The sequence below is a fragment of the Cervus elaphus genome, chromosome 24 (assembly GCF_910594005.1).
Source record: "Cervus elaphus chromosome 24, mCerEla1.1, whole genome shotgun sequence".
In the NCBI taxonomy this organism is placed as follows: domain Eukaryota; kingdom Metazoa; phylum Chordata; class Mammalia; order Artiodactyla; family Cervidae; genus Cervus; species Cervus elaphus.
In genome coordinates this window covers 49,199,988-49,220,046 of record NC_057838.1, presented here as the reverse complement: position 1 = coordinate 49,220,046, position 20,059 = coordinate 49,199,988, and the positions used below count along the sequence as shown (strand labels likewise).

Below are 20,059 nucleotides of genomic sequence, written 5' to 3'. Positions count from 1 at the left end.
CAGCACACACACACACTCTGTTTGAAGGCCTTGCTTCAGTAAGTTGAATTACCGCTGTGCTCCTCACTTTCCTCTCCACTAAAAAGAAGGGAAATAGTACCCACTTTATCTAGTTTGAAGGTGTGAGATAATACACGAAAGCCTTTGGCTTGGTGCCTGGCCTAGTATGTGCTCAAAGAAGTTGTCAGTTGGTGATCAGCACCCAGCAGTAGGAGAGGTGGGCTCACCATCACTGTCCTAAGTAGCATCACCAAATGCCATGCTTCAGGTTCAGTAAGAAAACCAGGGGAAATGGCAGTCAGAGGGGACTTGTCCCTTTCAACCTTCTGTATAATCTTCACTCCTCATTGCCACACCTCATGCCACAACCATAATTCCTCACAACTCATTGCCATCCCATCTTAGCTTCTCTAATGACTGGCGCATGGGGCTCAACAAATCCCTTGTGAATGAATAGAGGACTTGAGCATAGCAGACTTTTGCATCTTCTCTTTGCCATCTGGGTGATCTTCGGTGATTCTTTCAAGTTGTCTGACCTCCAACTTTCTCATCTGTAAACGAAGAAGGTTGCTGGGAAGAAAAAATGAGATGTGTTTAAAAGTGTATGTAAACTCACAGGATCTTGTAGTCATTTATATTGCAAATTATACAGGCTGAGCAAGTAGAGGTGTCTGCAAATGTGCACATAAATGCACTCATACACACACATACACACGTATGACTAGCAAAGGAAAAGAAAATCTAAAAACCAGGCAAATACCAGTATTTCCTGGTGGGAAGAGAGGAAGAAGTAGAGCAAGAGGATTTGAGTCTTTATCAACTGGTGCAAAGATTGAAACAGGGGCTACAGAAAATTATCTTGTGAGGAGACGTGTGCTCAGCACCACGATTTGCCGGTTGCCCTCTGATCTCCGCTTGGCCACTTTAATCCTGGCTGTCAGAAATTCTGTGGCAGCTACTTTCTCCCCAATACCTTAATGCTTCCTGCATTTACTCCTGGGTGGGGTCACCACCCTTGGGATGTGTCATTACTGTCTTGCACTGAACCACCCCCAGGTATAATGTTAGGAGCTTAAGTCCTATTTTGTTCCGCACCTGGTGAAACATACTGTCCACAATTTCAAAAGTCTTATGACCAGATGCCCTTACTGGCACAGTGCTATCTGAAGATGAATCTGTGCTGTCCTTTACTCTCCTCCTATAAAGAACCACAGATGCTATGATGGTCATCATTTCAGTACCTGAGGCAGTCAGGTTCATTGCCCTCTGCTTACTTATAAAGCAAATGTTAGGATAACCCAGGACAAAATTTGGAAACTCAGATGCTTTTAATGACTTCCTGTTGGTCGGCCTAAAGGAATTCAACTCTGTCATTGCTGGGTACCTTGAACGATGCCTAATTCAAGTGCTGTGAGGTGGAAGCAGAACGAATATTGGTTTAGAATCTTATTCAGTGTAAACTATCTGTCTACCATTAGATTAGAGGGCATGGGAAAGCTGGCTCAGTCATTTTTATACAAATATTTGGCTGGAAATCTAAGGATGCTGTAATTTTTGAAGCAGAGAGGCAAGAAAGTGTCATACTTACTAGTATAGCTCTTTCTAATCTGCTTGCATCCAAGACTCACCTCTGCCCTTCACTACCTGTTTGACCTCCAGTAAGCTCACTACCTACCTCAAGACTCAGTTTCCTCATCTGTGTAATGGGGGCAGATAGAACCTACCTGAGAAGGCTGTTATGATCTTTAAGTGAGACACGAGCAGTAAAGAAGCTAATACAATGCCTGGAGGTTGAAAAATGTTGTTGTTGGTTGTCATAAATATTTTTATTAATAAAGTAACACCAACTTGCTTAATACTTTTTCAGACCCTACAAATAGAATTAAAAACTGTGGGTGCCCAGCAGTTCCTTTAATTTAATTGATGCAGGAGTGAAATGTTTAAAAGGCTCTGTTTAAGTGTTGGTAAGTTTTTAAAAAGAAAAAGGAAAAATCTACTCTCACATGGGGTTTTTTTGTGGATAGGCACAATGTAGTAAAACCCAGTGAAATTCAAGTACCTCTTGATTGAGTCAGGCCAGCCGAGAAGGGCATTAGACATTTGAAATCAACAAATTGGATTTGGTCCTTTTGCAGTCTCAGCGATTGCTTCCTGACTAGTCCCTCACAAGAACAGAGGTAGGCCATCAGCTTTCAGATTCCATCAACTGACACTATCTGTACAGAAGAGTTTCCCCATTGTTTAGGTTCTGAATGAATGATATTTGCTTCCAAGGTTATTATAACTGATAAACATATGGTGACTCTAAAATCTCTCTCTCCAAAATAAAGCATACAAACTTATGTGTATAAATGTAACTGTTGCCTAGAAGAACCTTTCTGGTTAAATATATATGTTTAGTAATAAATGCCATCCCATAGCATTCAAAGTGTTTAGTGACATGAATTATTGTGCTCAGACCATTTTCAGCTGACATGCTCTTTCTTTATGAGTGATGCCCACTCCCTTCCTCAGAACAGGCACCAGCATACAGCTTCACTTCTGTTTCCCCTTGGTCCTGATTTTACCCGTGTGGCTTCAAGCTAAGTACCAAGCTATAGATAATTGATGTTAATAAGCACAGCAAATTTGTTAGTGATTTTTTTTTTTTTTGCCTTGTGCTTAAGCACCATTAACATTTACTGTAAATCAATACAGTAAGTTAGCAATGAGGAAAATGTTGGTATTCCACTGAATTGCATAGAAAAAAATTATTTTATTCTCCCCCTTCCTGCTGCTCTCTGTATACTCAAAAATTGGAGACCCAATGTCTCCACGTGAACTGAGGGATCTGGTGTATTAGAAGCGTTGCAGATCCTGACACCTGGACAGGAGGTGTGCATGTTTCTAAATAGTCACCACAGGTGATGTGGTCCTGCCTGTTATTGTTTTACATGTTGTTTATTATAAGGGAATCTTTCCAATATTGGTCTTCAGATAAAGATTCACTCCTGAGTATGTATCCAAAGAAAATAGTAATACAAATAGAAAAGATATATGCACCCTCATATTCACTGCATCATTATTTACAATAGCCAAGATATGGAAGCAACCTAAGTGCACATTAATAGATGAAAGGATAAAGAAGATGTGTGTGTAATGGAAAGTTAGCCAAAAAAGAAATGAAGTCTTACCATTTTCGACAACATGGATGAACCTAAAGGGTGTTACGCTTAGTGAAATAAGTCAGACAGAGAAAGACAAATACTACATGATTTCCACTTATGTGTGGAATCTAAAAAACAAAACATGCTCAAACATAACAAAACAGAAACAGAGTTATAGATATAGAGAACAGGAGAACAATCAGGTGATTGCCAGAGGGAAGGAGGGTGGGAGGAGGAGAGAACTAAATGAGGGAGATTAAGAGGTTGCAAAAAAAAAAAAAAAAAAGAGTGACAGGTATGAAATGTACAGTGTGGGGAATATAGTCAATAACTATATAATATCTTTATATCTTAATACCATGACTAGACTTATCATGGTGATCATTTTGAAACGTGTAGAAATATCAAATCACTTTGTTGTACAATGGGAGCTAATATAGTGCTGTAGGTCACTTACACTTCAAAAATGAATGAACAGATTCATAGAAAAAAGCAATCAGATTTGTGGTTACTGGGGGTGAGGGAGGAATTGGATGAAGGCATTCAGAAGGTGCAAATTTCCAGTTATAAAATAAATAAATACTAGGGACATAATGTAAAATATGATAAACATACTATATGTTATATCTGAAAGTTAAGGAAATAAACCCTAAAGTTGTCATCACTAGGAAAAATAAAAAAGATAAAAGACCCAAGTCTATAATCTGACCCACAGGACCCAGCACTGAGGGTCTCTGGCTACTTTTCCATCTCATCCTACAACTTTCATATTCTCTCCTGCCATATTCCAATTTCAAGCCATATTTCATCATTTTACATGTGCTGTGCTCCTTGCTTTTGCAGAGTCTTGGTACATGCTCTTTCATCTCTATTTTTTAACAGTTTTATTGAAATATAATTCACATAGCATAGCATTCATTCATGTAAAATGTACTGTCGAATGACTTGTAATGTTTAACAGCATAAGGCTCCATCGCCATAATCAATTCTAAAGTGTTTTTGTTACCCCCAAAGGAAATCCTGTACCACTTAGCCATCATCCCCAGTTCTCACCAGCCAGCCCTTGGTGAACACTAGCCTGCTTTTTATTGCCATAAATTTGCCTATTCTGATCATTCTCTTTACATGGAATCATGCAATCTATGGTCTTTTGCGACGGGCTTGTTTCACTTAGCATAAGGTTTTCAAGGATCATCCATGCTGTAACATGTATCAGTACTTATTCCTTCTTATTGATAAATACTATTCCACCCTATGAGTATATACCACATTTTATTTATGCGTTCATCAGCTGAAGATGTTTGATTGTTTCCACTTCGGGGCTATTATGAATAATGCTGATATGAACATTCTAGTACAAGTTTAGTACAGACAAATGTTACCATTTCTCTTGGATATGTAATATGTAGGAGTGGAATTGCTGGACCATGCCATAGCTCTGTGTTTACCACTTGAAGAACTGCAAGACTGTTTTCCAAATTATGGAATTTCCTATTCTAATCCTATCTTGTTATTCCAGTCTCATTCCAGTTTTATAATCATTTTGATTATAACCATCCTACTGGCTCTGAAGTCCTATTTCATTGTGCTTTTTTCTCCACTTTTGGTCTAGACAGTTTTCTAGTCACTTTTCAAGTTGCAGCTTAAATAATCACTTTTACAAGGAATCTTACCTTGACCACCTCATCCCCAAACTAGTCTTGGGCTCCTCTCAGAAAAGCCATTTTTTCCCTCTAAACTCAAAGTTCAACATGCACAGAGCCCAGCCCATATATCTTTGTTCCCTACTTTATCCCCAGAATCTAGACACTGTGTGAACTACAAAGCTTCTTGTTAAAAATGAGTTGAATGAATGATCCATTACATAACAGTGAGAAAAAAGGGGGGGGGGGCTCATTATCTGAAAATCACCTCTACCAGAATAATTGGCATGATTACCTTTTAAATTTATTTCCTTTTTCAGCATTCCCACAGACTCAACTACTGAGAAATATTTTAGTATGTCTGGCAAGGGAAAGAAAGAGTCTCTACAGTATAACCATGATGAATGCTTCTATTTCCCTGAGTTTTACTGCAGCTGTACACTTTTCTGGTTTATAAGAAACAGGAGGAGGCTCAGTATAAATAAGCAAAATCAAGTGGACAATGTAAACAGTTTTGTATTTTATTTTATTTTATTTATTTATTTTTTTAAAGTCAAAGAGTAAATGAAAAAGAATAGATTTCTGAGACATAAGGGGGATTGGCGTTTCCTGTTTTGGTTGTCAACTAGGCTACACTTCTAACAGTTTCAATTCAGTAGCTCTGAGACAGACCCCAGAATAAACATTTTTAGCAGGACTTATAGTTATGCTAGTTGTCCATGGGCTCCACTTTTTAAAAAATTCATCCTAGTTAATATTTTCAGTAATCAACAGAAGCAAATTGACATAACAGTTTAAAATTTTCTGGCCCTATTTACTAGCCTTGTGGTTTAGCACAAATCATTTAATCTTTTTTAAGCCTGTATGTTCATGTATAAAGGGGGAATGGACAATTAAGTGCCTACATCATAAGGCTTTTTGTGAGCATCAGATGAAATAATACATATACAACATAGTATATGGCACATAAATGCTTGGGTATGTTAGTTATATTGGTATTACTCTTTTATTATTTTTGTATTATCTAGGGGAATGTACACAACAAATCTGTTTAAAGGAATTAGCTTTTTCTTAGTAAGAGAAATACTCCTTAAGCTTAAGTTGGGAGTTTATCAATGGTTTTATTATCATTGTTACTTTTGTAGGTTATTTTTCCAGATGATCCTTTACTGATATTGCTTACTCTTGTTCATTTCTATTTCCAAGTTCCTTCCAATACTCAAGAAATGATTTAGGCATTTCTGAAGAAACCTAATTTTGGCTCCTATACTACTACCCTCCCAAATCTTATTTTTCTCTATTAAGTAATAGAGAAAGGGGAGGAGAAGAGGGCGACAGAGGATGAGATGGTTGAATGGCATCACCAACTCAGTGGACATGAGTTAGAGCAAACTCTGGGAGATAGTGAAGGATGGGGAAGCCTGGCATGCTGCAGGCCATGGAGGTGCAAAACGTTGGACATGACTTAGCGACTGAACAACAACAACAATAAGCTGCTATGATCCTGAATGCTATCCTGATAGATCTTATTCTTTAAAATAGAAAGTCTCAAAGTTCAGTCAAACTAGGGTCTATCAATCATCTTACAGAATCAAGAATGTTCGTTTAGTTATCCAAGTCCTGTTTACTGAGTATCTAACCAGAGTCAGGGATTCGTGATTTACAGAGAAGAAAATCAAGATCCCAAATCCAGGAAAGATGGAAAAAACAAAAACAAACAAGAAAATACATCACCAAGGCAATGTAGCTGGTATTGAGTGCTATGAATGACATTGAACAGGTTGATATCATAGAAATGTCTAAGGGAAAGGAGCTATTTTAGATTAATAGTCAGGAAAAGACTCTCCCAGGAGATGACATTTTGAGTTGTCACTTGAGTGCTGCAAAGGAACCAGCCATGGGCAATGTCAGGGAACAGAGTGATTGAGGAAAAGAGAAGAGTCAGTGAAAAGACCCTAAACCAGGCCCTGATGGGTCATGTTTAGGAGTTAGGGTATGAGTCCAAGTATGATAAGGAAGCACTGGAGAATTTCAGGGAGAGAATGTCATAATCTAATCCGTCATCGATTTCAGGTTCACTTTCCCCTTCCCTTCTCCCTGTCTTTAATGTAATTAGCTACTGTGGAGCCCAGTGGAATGATATTTAACTGTAGTATCCACTGCCACAATCACAACTGTAACCTCTATAAGTTCTCAGTGTCACAGAGGCTTGCCACTGTAAGGTCCCAAATCAAATCTCACTTTAAGATTTCTTGATATGAACCATTTTTAAAGCCTTTATTGAATTTGTTAAAATATTACTTCTGTTTTATGTTTTGGTTTTCTTGGCCCCGAAGCATGTGGGATCTTAACTCCCCAACCAGGGATCAAACCCCTGCTGATGAAGTCTTAACCCCTGGACCACCAGGAAAGTCCTCAAGCTCACTTACTGCCATTCTCGCGTTCTCTCCTTGGCATGTTAATGATTCCCCTCTCTGGTATCTCTGATACTTTAGGTTGCACCAGGTGACCTTCGAGGTGCCCACCTGCGAGGGGAAGGAACGACAGAAGGTGTCCCTGATTGGGGACTCCTCATCCTCGGCAGAGTTCTTCGTCACCGTCGCTGTCTTCGCCTTCCTCTACTCCTTGGCCGCCACTGTCGTTTACATTTTCTTCCAGAACAAGTATCGAGAGAACAACCGGGGTCCACTCATCGTAAGTGGTTTGCTTTATGAAATGATTTTTTCTGTCGTTTCTAATTTCTTTCTTCCAATGCTTCAAGGGTTTACCCGAGTCCTCAGGGCAGGTATTTGAAAAGCAATCACGTTCTTTTTCATCCAGATCCCTTAGATCTAAAACAGAAATATGATGCCTGTCATATATTTTGTGCCCCTGTACTGGAGAAGTATCATTAGAGTTGCTAGAAACTCTTCTGAAATAGATGGTTGGAAATCTCATGAGGTCATGGAAAGAGTAGTGAGGCTTGCTGCAGATTTATTGGTAACTCCAGTATTACAGAGTTAATCGATCATTTTTTTCTCACTGGTTGTTTAGACAGCATGACTTGTACTTACTTGAAATGTGTTGTTCCTCTAGTATATGATAAACTGGTCATAGAGTGCTTTAGTTTGAAGATGTAGCTCTCTGTCTCTGAATTTCAATCTCTCTTTCTCTCCCCCATCTTGTCTCTTTCCACCACCAACCCTGGTGACTCAGATGGTAAAGAATCTGCCTGCTATGCAGGAAACACCCTGGTTTGATTCCTGGGTCAGAAAGATCGCATGGGGGAGAGCATGGTAATGCAGTCCAGTATTCTTGCCTGAAGAATCCCATAGACAGAGGAGCCTGGCAGACAGTCCATGGGTTCGCAAAGAGTTTGACATGACTGAAAAGACCTAGCATGCACATACCACCAAACCACCCTACTTCCTGTTTCCTTACACAGTAGTTCAAGGACTCTCCTGGGTGAAACCAAACTAGTGGGTAAGAGACACATAGACACCTCGGGGGATGCCACAACCCCTGGAGGGGTACATGGTGTAGATAACTTTAAAGAAATGTATTTCTCAGCCTTCATATGTACATTTGCCTAACATTTATCTTACTGAGAATGGCCTGCTTCTGAAAATATCTTTCTTAATCACCTACTCCCCTTTTATAAAAGGAAAGTATCCTTTTCAGCTCAGTTCCCTTCACTTCAGTCACTCAGTTGCATCCAACTCTTTTACAACCCCATGGATTGCAGCACACGCCAGGACTCCCTGTCCATCACCAATTCCCAGAGTTTACTCAAACTCATGCCCATTAAGTCAGTGATGCCATCCAACCACCTCATCCTCTGTCGTCGCCTTCTCCTCCCACCTTCAATCTTATGCAGCATCAGGGTCTTTTCAAAGGAGTCAGCTCTTCACATCAGGTGGCCAAATTATTGGAGTTTCAGCTTCAACATCAGTCCTTCCAGTGAATATTCAGGACTGATCTCCTTTAGAATGGACTGGCTGGATCTCCTTGCAGTCCAAGGGACTCTCAAGAGTCTTCTCCAACACCACAGTTCAAAAGCATCAATTCTTCAGCCCTCAGCTTTCTTTATAGTCCAACTCTCACATCCATACATGACCACTGGAAAAACAATCTCCTTGACTAGACAGACTTTTGTTGGCAAAGTAATGTCTCTGCTTTTTAATATGCTGTCTAGGTTGGTCATAACTTTCCTTACAAGGAGTAAACATCTCTTAATTTCATGGCTACAATCACCATCTGCAGTGATTTTGGATCCCAAAAAGATAAAGTCTGCCACTGTTTCCACTGTTTCCCCATCTATTTGCCATGAAGTGATGGGACCAGATGCCATGATCGTAGTTTTCTGAATGTTGAGCTTTAAGCCAACTTTTTCACTCTCCTCTTTCACTTTGATCAAGAGGCTCTTTAGTTCTTCACTTTGTGCCATAAGGGTGTTGCATCTGCATATCCGAGTTTATTGATATTTCTCTCAGCAATCTTGATTCCAGCTTGTGCTTCTTCCAGTCCACCGTTTCTCATGATGTACTCTGCATAGAAGTTAAATAAGCAGGGTGACAATATACAGCCTTGACATACTCCTGTCCCGATTTGGAACCAGTCTGTTGTTCCATGTCCAGTTCTAACTGTTGCTTTCTGACATGCATACAGGTTTCTCAAGAGGCAGGTCAGGTGGTCTGGTATTCCCATCTCTTTCAGAATTTTCCACAGTTTATTGTGATCCACACGGTCAAAGATTTGGCATAGTCAATAAAGCAGGAATAGGTGTTTTTCTGGAACTCTCTTGCTTTTTCAATGATCCAGCAGATGTTGGCAATTTGATCTCTGGTTCCCTGCCTTTTCTAAAACCACCTTGAACATCTGAAGTTCACGATTCACATATTGCTGAAGCCTGGCTTGGAGAATTTTAAGCATCACTTTACTAGTGTGTGAGATGAGTGCAGTTGTGTGAAAGTTTGAGCATTCTTTGGCATTGCCTTTCTTTGGGATTGGAATGAAAACTGCCCTTTTCCAGTCCTGTGGCCACTGCTGAGTTTTCCATATTTGCTGGCATATTGAGTGCAGCACTTTCACAGCATCATCTTTCAGGATTTGAAACAGCTCAACTGGAATTCCATCACCTCCACTAGCTTTGTTTGTAGTGATGCTTCCTAAGGCCCACTTAACTTCACATTCCAGGATGTCTGGCTCTAGGTGAGTGATCACACCATCGTGATTATCTGGGTCATGAAGATCTTTTTTGTACAGTTCTTCTATGTATTCTTGTCACCTCTCCTTAATATCTTCTGCCTCTGTTAGGTCCCTACCATTTCTGTCCTTTATTGAGCCCATCTTTACATGAAATGTTCCCTTGGTATCTCTAATTTTCTTGACACAATTTCTAGTCCTATTCTATTGTTTTCCCATTCTGTTGTTTTCCTCTATTTCTTTGCACTGATCACTGAGGAAGGCTTTACCTCTCTATGCTATTCTTTGGAACTCTGAATTCAAATGGGTATATCTTTCCTTTTCTCCTTTGCTTTTCACTTCCTTTCTTTTTCACAGCTATTTGTAAGGCCTCCTCAGACAGCCATTTTGCTTTTTTGCATTTCTTTTTCTGGGGGATGGTCTTGCTCCCTGTCTCCTGTACAATGTCACGAACCTCCATCCATAGTTCATCAGGCATAGTTCATAGTTCACATAGAGCTTCTCCATCTTTGGCTGCAAAGAATATATTCAATCTGACTTCGTTGTCGACCATCTGGTGATGTCCATGTGTAGAGTCTTCTCTTGTGTTGTTGGAAGAGGGTGTTTGCTATGACCAGTGCATTCTCTTCACAAAACTCTGTTAGCCTTTGCCCTGCTTCATTCTGTACTCCAAGGCCAAATTTGCCTGTTACTCCAGGTGTTTCTTGACTTCCTACCTTTGCATTCCAGTACCCTATAATGAAGAGGACATCTTTTTGGGGTGTTAGTTCTAGAAGGTCTTGTAGGTCTTCATAGAACTGTTTGACTTCAGTTTCTTCAGCATTACTGTTCAGGGCATAGACTTGAATTACCATGATACTGAATACTTTGCCTTGGAAATGAACAGAGATCATTCTGTTATTTTTGAGATTGCATCCAAGTACTGCATTTCGCACTCTTTTGCTGACTGTGATGGCTGCTCCATTTCTTCTAAGGGCCCACAGTAGTAGACATAATGGTCATCTGAGTTAAATTCACCCATTCCAGTCCATTTTAGTTTGCTAATTCCTAAAATGTTGACGTTCACTGTTGCCATCTCCTGTTTGACCACTTCCAACTTGCCTTGATTCACGGACCTAACATTCCAGGTTCCTATGTAAAATTGCTCTTTACAGCATTGGACCTTGCTTCCATCACCAGTCCCATCCACAACTGGGTGTTGTTTTTGCTTTGGCTCCATCCCTTCATTCTTTCTGGAGTTATTTCTCCACTGATCTCCAGTAGCATGTTGGCACCTACTGACCTGGGGAGTTCATCTTTCAGTGTCCTATCTTTTTGCCTTTTCATACTGTTCATGGGGTTCTCAAGAATACTGAAGTGGTTTGCCATTCCCTTCTCCAGTGGACCACATTTTGTCAGAACTCTCCAGCATGACCTGTCTGTCTTGGGTGCCGGCCCTCTGCAGCATGGCTCATAGTTTCATTGAGTTAGACAAGGCTGTGGTCCATGTGATTAGATTAGTTAGTTTTCTGTGATTGTGGTTTTCAGTCTGTCTGCCCTCTGATGGAGAAGGATGAGGCTTATGGAAGCTTCCTGATGGGAGAGACTGACTGAAGGGGAAACTGGGTCTTGTTCTGTTGGTAGGGGCCATGCTCAGTAAATCTTTAATCCAATTTTCTGTTGATGGGTGGAGCTGTGTTCCCTCCCTGCTATTTACCTGGGGCCAAACTATGGTGGAGGTAATGAAGATAATGCTGACCTCCCTCAAAAGACCCCATGCATGCACTGCTGCAGTCCATGCCCCCACCCTGCAGCAGGCCACCACCGACCCACGTCTCTGCCGGAGACTCCCGGACACCCACAGGCAAGTCCGGGACAGTCTCCTGTGGGGTCACTGCTCCTTTCTCCTGGGTCCTGGTGCACAAAGTTCTGTTGTGCCCTCCAAAAGTCTATTTCCCAGTCCTGTGTAAGTTCTGGCAGCTCTACAGTGGGGTTAATGGTGACCTCCTCCAAGACGGCTTATGCCATACCCAAGACTGCTGCACCCTGAACCCCTGCCCCTGCGCAGGCCACCACCGACCTGTACCTCCACAGGAGACGCTCAAACACAGTTCTGGCACAGTCTCTGTGGGGTCCCTGGGTCCTGGTGCACACAAGGTTTGTTTGAGCCCTCTGAGCGTCTCTGGTGGGAATGGGGTTTGATTCTAAATGCAAATTTGCCCTTCCTACCATCTTGCTGGGGCTTCTCCTTTGCCCTTGGACGTGGGGTTTCTCCATGCAGCCAGTCTAGTGAAGCGCAACCGCCGCTCCTGACCCTGGACATGGGGTATCTCCTCATGGCTGCCACTCCTGACCCTGGACCTTTTTACATCCCAAATTTTACATCCTTCTTTTACATCCCAAATATTTCTACGTGGTACATTGTTAGGTTGCAAAACATTGGAGGCGCTGAAAAAAAAATGGACAATTTGAAGTATTGGTGTTGTACTGACAAAAGTGACCGATTCAAATGCCTAGGTTATGTATCCTTTTGCATGTAAGAAGGTTTCCAATTTTTTCCTTTCAGTAAAATAGAAAGTCTTAATCTACCAATCAACGGATAGATCATTAAAAAATAGTTTTTGATGACAGATCACTATGTGATCTGGAACATATTACTCAGAATAAATTCAGAGAAACTGATGGCATCATTATAATAAAACCCCATTCATTCTCATCTACTCATTTATGCCAGCAAGCCTTCTCAACACATCTATACAACAAAAATTAGAAATAAAATTTATGCTTAATCATGTCCTATTTTAGAAGTAAATAATATATGTCCCTCAAAAATGCATAAACTAAAAAAAAAAATGCATAAACTAGTTGAAGAAAAAATAAGCCCATATAATTCTAGTAAAAATTTTACTTTTAAAATTTAATAATTATTAACATTTATAATACGTTTATGTTGTTTTGGATTATTATGTGCATTAATAATATTTTTAGTGATTGCCCAACTCAAAAGAAATTTTTGATCCTTAAAGCATTAGGGTTATGGGTAATCAAAAGTAATTTAAATTTAGATATGTATTTTTTTGAAATACAACAGGATGACTGATAAAATCCTTCCCAAGATAAAAAAATAAATACATGTTATATGAAGCTGTGAATCAGTGTAGGAAGTATAATGGAAATACAAGTTCAAAGAGAACAAAAAGAAATGTAAAATTTCCAACTGTTAAAGAGGTATTTGTTTATTAAATTTTAAATGGGTAATAAAGAGTATCAACTAACAATTTATCTAAAAATGGATACAATAGAGGATATTTTTAAATATCATTATTTATGCCAGAAATTGCATTCTTGCAACTGTTTAGACTTTTAATAAAAAGAAAAATCATATGTCAACTTCATCCAAATGGAGTTTTTACAAATTCTTTTAAGGAGTATGTAAATGAAATAAATTTTACAGATCTCTCATCTATATATTAGGGCTTCCCAGGTGGTGCAGTGTTAAAGAATTCACGTGCCAATGCAGGAGACACAGGTTCAATCCTTGGGTCGGGAAGATCACCTGGAGTAGAAAATGGCAACCAACTCCAGTATTCTTGCCTGGAAAATTCCATTGACAGAGGAGCCTAGCAGGCTACAGTCCATGGGATCACAAAAATGTCAGACACAACTTAGCAACTAAACAACAAGAATCTATATATTATAGAGACCAAAGCCTTAAAGTAAACATGTTTTGAAGGGTCACTGGGAGAAACCCCTATTTGTAAAATGTCATGATTTAAGTTTAAAGGACTGAGGGAAAGATCAGTTTTATAGCACTTTAGTGTGTTACTGTGGAAAAAGAAGAGTAAATCAGCAGAACTCGAGCCCCTGGACAAATGTCTCCCCGTACCCAAATTGGAGCTACTGGTCTTAATGATTTTAAAATATCTCTGACAGTATCACCCACCTTGGGCTTATTCCTCCCTGATATGCAGGTAGATACACCAAAGAGGTCAAGGTATGTGTGTGCGTGCGTGTGTGTGTGTGTGTGTGTATGCACCATAAAACTAACATGCATGTACCCATTCCTGGATACATGTAGACACTCTCAAAGAATTCTAAAGTCTAAGGAAATACTCTTGACTTCCACAGAGAAGAAACTGACTCAGCTGGTTTGCCCGTAAAGTGGGAAAAGATCTGTTTTTTTATATGAAACTACATTCTCCTCATACGAAGTGATCTTGGTGAAGCCATGCTATTTTATCTCTGTGTAAATAGTCTTTCCCATCAAGCAGGATATAATGAAATCCTGAATTGTGTACTACATTGAGTAGGCTTTATTTTATTAGATTGTAGAAGAAGGGGAAGAGTGGAGAGATAATTCTAGTAATAAAAAGGAAAAGGCTCCTAGGTGAAACTTCGGTGATATTAAAAAACCAATATGCTCATTACTTAGCAGATGAAAGTTAATTTAAAAGTTAGCCCAAATCCTAAGAGTCACAGAGACAAAATGAGTGTAGACAGTCAGCATGACCGTTTGCAGCTGCAAATGGCAAGCCTTTCCATTTCTAATCCCACCACGACAGGCCTCACCTTTAACTGAGTCAGCTGATTAAGGCCAGTCCACAGCATGAGCAGGATCTCAACAGGGTGGTTCATACCTAAGAAAACCTTCAAATACTGAGCTAACAGTAATTATACTTTTTAAAAAGCCAACGCTATTTATTAAAAAAGATAGTTCCTGATCGATACTTGTTCCTCTCTGACCTTGGTGCTATTTTTTGTTGTTGTTGTTGCTTTGTTTTCTACAAAACACATTTTTCCCCCCTTTATTCTTTAGTGCAGGATTTTCTGTAATCTCTAGGACACGACAAGACACAACATGCATAGATAATATTGGAGTGGAGGAAAGTGATGGGGATGGTAATGGAGTTTATAATAACAATACTATCAACTGGTATTGATTGAGTTTTTTATACGGTTTAAAGTTGATTTAATATTCAAAGCAACTAGTTTGTATTGTTATCCACTTTTATAGATGAGGAGAGGGAGGCTCAGAGAAGTTACCTAATTAACTCTCCCAGGTCACATCACTAATAGTCAGAGGGTAGTTTGAACCCAGGTCTCCCCAGATCAAGGGTCTGAATTCACAGCTACCATGCAAGAGGGTGCAAAATCCTAATAGGCAATATGCTACCAATTTAGAGGGGCATAGGTGGGTAAGACAAATTGTTCTATACACCTGGACAGCTCCTGTTATTTTCTTGCTCTGGCTGTAGTGGAACCAAACCCTAGATCCCCTAGAATTTTCTGCTCATTTGACTGTCATAGAGGATTTTTACAATTTGCCTTCAGAATCCATGTGGAGTTACAGAATGACTGCCATGATGCAAGGATCACTAGAGTGTTCTCCTGCTTATCTCTGTTGTACATGGAGGCTGTCAGTAATAGGAAACAAGCGTTAAAATGCCAAGATCAATGGCTGTTATAAATCAGAGACTATCAGGACTGATACCTGTACATTTGCAAGCAGTGTGAGCAATTTCAGGCAGACCAGAGCCAAGTTATCAATGGCTATTTTTTAAGGTATATTTTTCTACTGAATATGCTTGACAAGATTGCCCACCTTGAAGTGAAAATGAGAATATGAATATCTTTAGAAGAAACATAATTGTTAATGACACAATAGCAAGAAAATCAGACCAAAAGAACCAGCCAGCTACTGTACGTCACTATAGTAAGTGCCTTCGCCTTCTTGTACAGATGAATAAATACCATTCTCAGAAAGCAGAAGTGGCCACCTGAATGGTGCATGATTGTGGAATTGAAATGTCACCTCTGGTTATATCATTTTGTCATGTTTCCTACAGTACAGTTTTAAAGCCAATCTCCTGCCTAGATTTCTGAGACAGGATGTTCTGGACCATTTTCAGATCTCATGTCAAATAGTGACAATGTGAGGCTTTAGGGTTTTTTTGTTTTTGTTTTTAATATTAATATAAAGTCAGTTAAAAAAACAGCTTAACCTTACAGGGCTGACAAAGTGCTCTCAGAATGAGCACCTAATAAACACCACCCCACATTTTGGTGAATCCTTGTCACGAGAGATTCAATTTAATGTTAAGGAAAATCAATATTCACCCGAAGATTTTGTGAAAAGGGAAGAAGCTGTGTTGTTCAAGGTTTCCTTTTCCCATGAAGGAGACCAGGTTGACCAGAGGTGGTTTATGGGACTCGAAATGTTTGCTGGCATGCAAACCATGACTCACCTTTGTTTTATGCCTGATGCATTTCTAGTGTTTTCATATTTCCCATCAGCCCCCAAAGAATCCTGAGAGAGAAGTGGCACAATTACAGTCAGCTTCATTCTACAGATTCCATTTAACTCCTCTTTATGTAGCACCAGGCATGAGAAAATGAGTCTCTGGGAGGTTAGGGACCTTGCCTGTGGTCAGGCAAGTTCATGGCAGAACAAGGACTCAAATTCTTCAGCCAGTGATCTTGAGGGTAGTGGCTAAACTATAGCATCCTGGATTTTAATTCCCCTGAATGACCTACTGCTGATCAGTTGAAAGTCTAGAACTGTATCTATAGGATGATGTTGATAATAATACAAGTCACAGGGCTGCTGTAAGAAGGGAAAGAGTTAATGCCTGCAAAGCTCTCAGCAAAGAGAGAGGCAGACCAATGCGTGATGGATGCATGGTATCTCACTGCAGCACTGTTGTTAGCCTTCATTTTAATTTTTCTCCTGCCCTTTACTAAGTGGTACCTTAGCCTCATAAAGGGGAATTAAAAACACCTTCCTTTCATGGCTTGCAGCTCTCACAGTTCCTTCCTCCAGACCCCCCTACCCCAGGCACTTTCTTCTCCCCCAGGTCTCATAGGATCACACTTGAATTAGGACTGTGTCTAAGATGCAACTGCTAGGTTGAGCCATCCGGTTAACCTTTCTGTTTCTGGAACCCCACTCTATTGGATGATTGGAAGGTTTATTTTTTTTAAAACCTCCAAACAAAATAAGGCTCTTCTTTGTGGGATTCCCTTGTGGCTCAGCTGGTAAAGAATCCGCCTGCATTGTGGGAGACCTGGGTTCAACCCCTGGGTTGGGAAGATCCCCTGGAGAAAGGAAATACCCACTTCAGTATTCTGGCCTGGAGAATTCCAAGGGGTTGCAAACAGACATGACTGAGTGACTTTCACTTTTTTGTCAAATACAGGCTGAGGGCATCACTGAGAGAACAGGAGGCAGGCACAGAGCTGGATACTCAGAGTATCTTGCACAGGTTCCCACCATCAACTTCCGCTTTCTTGGCCATCATCAGAAATAAAAATCATAATTACAGTCTCCGAGCTACTCAGAAATTATGGAGAAATCCCTGTCTCCTCTTTTCTCTCCTCCCATTTCCCCTGCCTATTTCCTCTTTTCTTCTCTCCTTTCTTCCCTTTCTCTTCTCTCATCATATTATTAATTAATATGTATATTAATTATGCTTCACATCTAAGTGTATTTCACTTAAATATAATAGTATCTTCAACAGGCCAAGCACTGTGCATATACAGATCTAAAAGCATTCAGTCTGGTGAGGAAAACTACTTAATAATTATGGTTCTTCTACTGATGACCTCCTAGAGGTTATGTAGATGGGCTCTGGTGACCTAGAGGAGGAAGCATACCTCCATTTAGAAGCCAAGGTACCCCCTCCCAGTTGGGCTGGGCTAATATTAGAGACAATTCCAGATCATCTGATGCTTGTTGAGAAGATAAATGGAGATTGTTTTTGAAGTTCTACTCTAAGAATAATGTATTTGATACAAAAAAGAACAACATCATTTGAAGGCCCCCAAATGTGTAACTTGTTAGGGCTTCCCTGATAGCTCAGTTGGTAAAGAATCCACCTGCAATACAGGAGACCCCGGTTCGATTCCAGGATTGGGAAGATACCCTGGAGAAGGGAATGGCTACCCACTCCAGTATTCTAGCCTGGAGAATTCCATGGACTGTATAGTCCATGGGGTCTCAAAGAGTTGGACACAACTGAGCGACTTATACTTTCACTATACCCGTCAGAATCTGACACCGACTTGTAAGATATGTATGTGTGTGTGTGTGTGTGTGTGTGTGTGTCTAGTTTCCACTTCTCATTCTTTAAACCAAGAAGTGTTAGCAATACCAAAAAGCATGGACCTAACCTTAAGTGAACTGCTAACCTAAACTAGTGTGTATTTTGCATCACAAATACATTGTTCCAGAATTAGCACCACAGATGAAGGCAGATAAATTAAACCACTTTAAATGTTCCCAGCACACAGTCTACACGTTTGATCAGATTTTACACCCTCGGGTCTTTCCCACCTTTCTTATGATTAGTGGATTCTTAATTACAATTTAGATGAGGGTTGTTAATTCCCACCATAGTCGGAAATACGTTTCTCCAATTCACTAATTAAACGAAGAGATGAGCTGTAGTCCAGTAGCCTTAAAAAAGGCAGTGAACTGCTAATGGAATTAGAGTAATTATTCAAGGGTCCAGAGCTCTTCCTGTCCTGTGTTGGAGCCAGTGACTTCAGAAGACTAGCAGAGAGTGTTTGTCCGAACCCTGTCCTTTTTTGTCAGATTTCCTTGCATTCCAGGGATCTCATCACTCAGGAAAATCAGGGCCTAGTGGAAACTTGACAAAGCCCCGGATGTGCCTTTCCCGCGTGCTTCTTTTTTTACATTTAAAAACAACATGAAATGGGAACTATGTCTGCTCCGTGGACCAGGATACCCAGAGCAAACTGTGCACAGTTGGTCCTCTTGTGTCCCCTCTCTCGGCTGCTCCCAACACACACACACATAGACACACACACAGTCTGAACATCACAACTTTGTAGTCTTTTTCTCCAAGCTCTGCCTTCTGTCTAGCTGACATACTGGAAAGAAAAATTGTGCCAATGCCCAATTCTTTAACCAGTCTTAGATGTTACCTCTGAAAGAATCCTTGTATTTTCCCAGAAGACCTCAGGTGCTCCTGAATCCATCTCTAACTGTGACATTAGAGCCAGTTTAAATGTTTCCAGGCAGCTCAGGGCACTAGTTTAAACTCAGGGCTACGAATCATTTCAGCAAGACTCCCAAAATAGTATAAAATCAGGAAGAAAGGGGGCTAAGATATTTCCCTATTCATTTGAGAGCTATCTACATTTAAAAAATAATAATAAGTTGTTCTTGTTCTAGTTTTCCTTCTAGTATGCTCAGATATTACTGGGTTTTAGTTTTTGTTTTTCCAATCAGGCCAAAGTTCATGTGGTTTTTCCTTTTTGATTACAAGACAAAGCTCTTCCTTGGATTCAAGAGTAATGATCATGGCTACCTAGGTCCTGCTGGGTCCCAAGCTCTAAGGACACAGTGCAGAGTAAGACTTAGCTCCTGGCCTCAAGCTCCCTGCTTGATCTTCTTACCCTTCCCATGGAAAGACAGTAGGGGACCAGCAGTTAAGAATTCAGGCTCTGTACCAAGACTGCTTTGTCCTCATCTCAGCACTGCCGTCTGTCACCTGTATGATTTTGGATGTGTTATAGAACCTCTCTGTACCTGCCTTTCTTCACCTGTGAAATACAGATAACTTGGTTCCCAGCCTGTAAAGTCATGAATCAGATTAAATGCATGATTGCACACAAAGCATTTAGGACAAGATCGGTGCTCGTAGATCAAGCCATTATTTTCATCATCTACCCTGGTGTCCATACTGTGTTTTCTGTGTAGCTAGAGTTCATTACATTTCAGTGGACTCATTGGCTGAAAAACAAGTGCTAAGTACAAACTCCACTGACTATCACCTTGAGAAATGCTTTGGAAGGCTTCTTGTTGCACTCTTGACATCAAATGCTCTTCGGTATTGTCTTTTGCTCTTTAGAGCCTCCAGATTCAGCATAAGCTGCTGTCGTTAGAGACAGATGCTGTAAGCTCCTAGATGGGTCACTCTGTCGTTGCTTGGTGCCCCTCCCTTCAGCTCTGCCCCGACACCTTGCCCCCCAGCACTCAGCTCTCACACTTTAGGGAAAGAAGGGAAAGAACACAGTTCCATTAAATAAACCAGGCTCCAGAGAACAGGTGCTTGAATCCCTTATCAGCTGGTAAGTCTGAAA

At 40.4% G+C, this 20,059-nt stretch overlaps 1 protein-coding gene across 2 annotated transcripts in view; it reads left to right on the top strand.

Annotated features, from left to right (window-relative positions):
• The window catches only part of SYNPR (synaptoporin), a 283,980-nt gene that overhangs the window by 225,161 nt on the left and 38,760 nt on the right, over positions 1-20,059 (top strand). For both annotated transcript variants that reach the window (XM_043886751.1, XM_043886752.1), the window contains one exon: positions 7,285-7,483. In XM_043886751.1, coding sequence (XP_043742686.1) covers positions 7,285-7,483 — 199 coding nt within the window. The remainder of the gene's footprint in view (positions 1-7,284; positions 7,484-20,059) is intronic.